General features: G+C 39.8%; 1 protein-coding gene across 6 annotated transcripts in view; it reads left to right on the forward strand.

The window, feature by feature from the left end:
* The window catches only part of klhl6 (kelch-like family member 6), a 46,175-nt gene that overhangs the window by 38,628 nt on the left and 4,406 nt on the right, over nucleotides 1–3,141 (forward strand). For all 6 annotated transcript variants that reach the window (XM_015032134.1, XM_015032133.1, XM_015032135.1 and 3 more), the window contains 3 exons: nucleotides 786–1,235; nucleotides 1,337–1,574; nucleotides 2,044–2,246. In XM_015032134.1, the coding sequence (XP_014887620.1) occupies nucleotides 786–1,235; nucleotides 1,337–1,574; nucleotides 2,044–2,246 (891 nt within the window). The remainder of the gene's footprint in view (nucleotides 1–785; nucleotides 1,236–1,336; nucleotides 1,575–2,043; nucleotides 2,247–3,141) is intronic.

The following is a 3,141-nucleotide window of genomic DNA, read 5'->3' on the forward strand; positions in this document are numbered from 1 at the left end:
AAAGCCCCAAAAATTCCAAAAAAAAATATTTTTTTGGATAATTTTTTAAAATTTTTGAAAAAAAAAAAAATTTTTTTTTTTTTTTTTTTTTTTTTTTTTTCATAATAATGGACATGTGTAACAAACTAGGAAAAAGCCAACTGATCAAGTCAGGATGCACATAATGTGTGGTGCTTGTAAATGGAGGCTGGGCAGCAGAACTGTAAGCTGATCTTAGGGCTGAGCTGCATAAGATGAGTACACCATAAACATTTCCTGGTTATGCTCTTCCATTGGATAACAGGGTTAGTCAATTACAGCAGCAAATCTACAAGCAGTATATACACTTCTGAGAAAGAGACTGCTATTTTTTTTTACCTATTTTTTTTTACCATTACCTACTGAAAATATTAGTCATTCTGACATCTGACTTCCTTTCGCCAAGATGACACACAATTGAGCTAAAATGCAAAGCTATACAAGAATTAGTGGGAACCACTAATTCTTGTATAGCACACTGAGTGTGGCCTGTACAGCAGCTGGATACCTAGTAGACTGAAAGCAGACTCTCTAACAATCATTTTCCTGTCTGACGACTGTCAAAAGAAGGTTACTAGAGCAGACTAAGCCTCTAAAAAAATTAATATTATCACATTATGTTATACAGCATAAGAGAACTGTTTTAAAATTACATAAAAAAATACATCTCCTCAGTTTTAAGATTGACTACTTTTATTGTAATGAGTGTTGTATCTGTGTCAGCTAGGAGTGACTGTAATAAACAAAAAATGTCCTCTGTTTTTCAGTTCCTCCGTGTGGTAGATGCATGTGCAAGCTTTCTGAGCAACTCTATTCATCTGGAGACCTGCGTAGGGATCCTAAATCTGGCTGACAGCCACGTTCTGCCCACCCTGAGGACCAGGGCTCAGGACTTCATCACCTCTCAGTTTTCTCAGGTAGTGCAGCAACAGGACTTCTTAGAGCTGCCTGCAGAGTCTCTGGAGGCCATCCTGCAGAGGGATGACCTCAGTGTGAAGTGTGAGGAGTGTGTCTTTGAAGCTCTGATGCGCTGGGTGAGAGCCCAGCAAGATGAACGCTATCCATTACTGGCCAGCTTGCTGTCACATGTGCGGTTGCCATTGTTGGAGCCGGCGTACTTTGTGGAAAAGGTGGAGTCAGATGAGCTGATACGTCGCTGCGCTGAGGCTTTCTATTTGCTGCAAGAGGCTCGCATGTATCATCTTTCTGGTAGAGAGGTTTGTATCCATTAAAAAGACAAATTTATCTCACTTTTTGGAATTAAAAACAGCTTTGAGAGCTACACAAATATTTACCTTTATCACTGACGTATTTGTAGGTGGTCTCAGAGCGAACCAAACCACGAGTGCAGCACTTTCTGTCAGAGGTTTTTCTGATCATTGGAGGATGCACTAAGGACGAACGCTTTATTCCCACTGTCACCTGCTTGGATCCTCTAAGACGCAGCCGACTGGAGGTGGCCCGGTTGCCAATGACAGAAATGGAAGATGAGACCCAAATCAGGAAGTGGGTGGAGTTTTCTTGCATCACTTTCCACAATGAAGTTTACATATCAGGTGAGAAATCAATCACAATCTTATGCATAAAGACTGAAATCTGATGCCACCATCAACTTTTAATTGACAACTTCCATCATAATTGTTGCTTCTGAAATATACTCTCTTTACTGGAACTGAAATGTGATGGCTGAACTGATAAAGTTTGAGTTTACTAGAGAACAAAACAAACAGGAAGGCGTGGTGTCATCTGCATTCACAGTTACTGTGGTTTTAGGCGTTTCCCAACCCAGGAACTGACATTTTAGCTTTGGGTAAAATGGTGCGTCAACTGCCAAGGTTGATGCACGCTGCAAAAGTTAAAAAAAGGTCATGGGCCTGTTAGCACTAAACCTAGATATGACCACAATGCTCCAACGCAGGCATCCAGACTAATCTTTAGTCTACATGTTAGGATAAATTAGTGCTTAGAAGGACATAGAGTCTTAGCGACAGATGACATTTTCCTCATATGATTTGCTTGCTGCAGGTGGTAAAGAGACCCAACACGATGTTTGGAAATATAACGGCGCCCTGGACAAGTGGATCCAAATTGAGTCAATGTCGAACGGACGCTGGAGACACAAGATGGCAGTTCATGGCGGAAAAGTGTACTCTCTGGGTGGATTTGATGGGATTCAGAGGCTTGCTAGTGTGGAAGCCTATGATCCTTTTCACAATCGCTGGACACAGGTAAATACACATTTAATTCAAAATTGGCTTTGATGTCTCTTGAACACGGATGGTCTTAAGGAGTTCCGCAGGTACATCAGAAACACAGTAGAATCCCCAGAGCACATCCCCAGCCATATTTCAAAGTTGTAACCTTATTACATTATCCCAATAAGTGGCAATGCCACTAGAAAAATTAACGAAATGCAACACTCACTTCCCCAGCATTGGTATGCAGCGCAAAGGGTAAGTGCATACACCTCCGAAATGTGCATGTTGGCTGGCCGCTCATAGACTGAGGAATGTTTTGTGCAGTTAAAAGATGCAAGATGTATTGCTGTCAAAAATGGAATTTAAGACATGCAAACAGATTTGTACTGTGCTCTGTAAAGCCACCCACCTTCCTCTCGCTGCTGATAAACTGATGAAAACAGTGATGGAGTCTACCACAAGAAAGCTCAAAATGATGTTGGAGGTGCATAAATCTGAGGTTTGGGAGGTTTCAAATCTCCAATATGCTTAGAGAAATTGTAGAAATTGTGGGGAAACATCTTACATATACTTGTGGTCACTGTCATTATGATAAAACGGGGAAGAGAAAAGCAGAATTAAAGCTATGTTCTCACTACGAAGTGTGAGGCAGGTTTATACTTGCTTTCCTTAGAATTCCCGAAATAAAACTCCCTTCCTTCACATTTTTTAAATGTAACAAATGCTAGAGCTCTTAAAGGAGCCTGGTTTAATTACATTATTAGTGATATAATTGTAAATTTATCACTTAATTATATTATATTACCAGTGTTATATTAAATATGTGTAACTGTTTTTGTAATAAATGTGTTTTTATGATGTGGACCCAAGGAAGTAGCTATTGTCATGGGATCCTAATAAACAAACAAAAAAAAAATATATATAT

The sequence above is a fragment of the Poecilia latipinna genome, unplaced genomic scaffold (assembly GCF_001443285.1).
Source record: "Poecilia latipinna isolate Pla-1442-1.1 unplaced genomic scaffold, P_latipinna-1.0 Scaffold231, whole genome shotgun sequence".
Classification (NCBI taxonomy): Eukaryota; Metazoa; Chordata; class Actinopteri; order Cyprinodontiformes; family Poeciliidae; genus Poecilia; species Poecilia latipinna.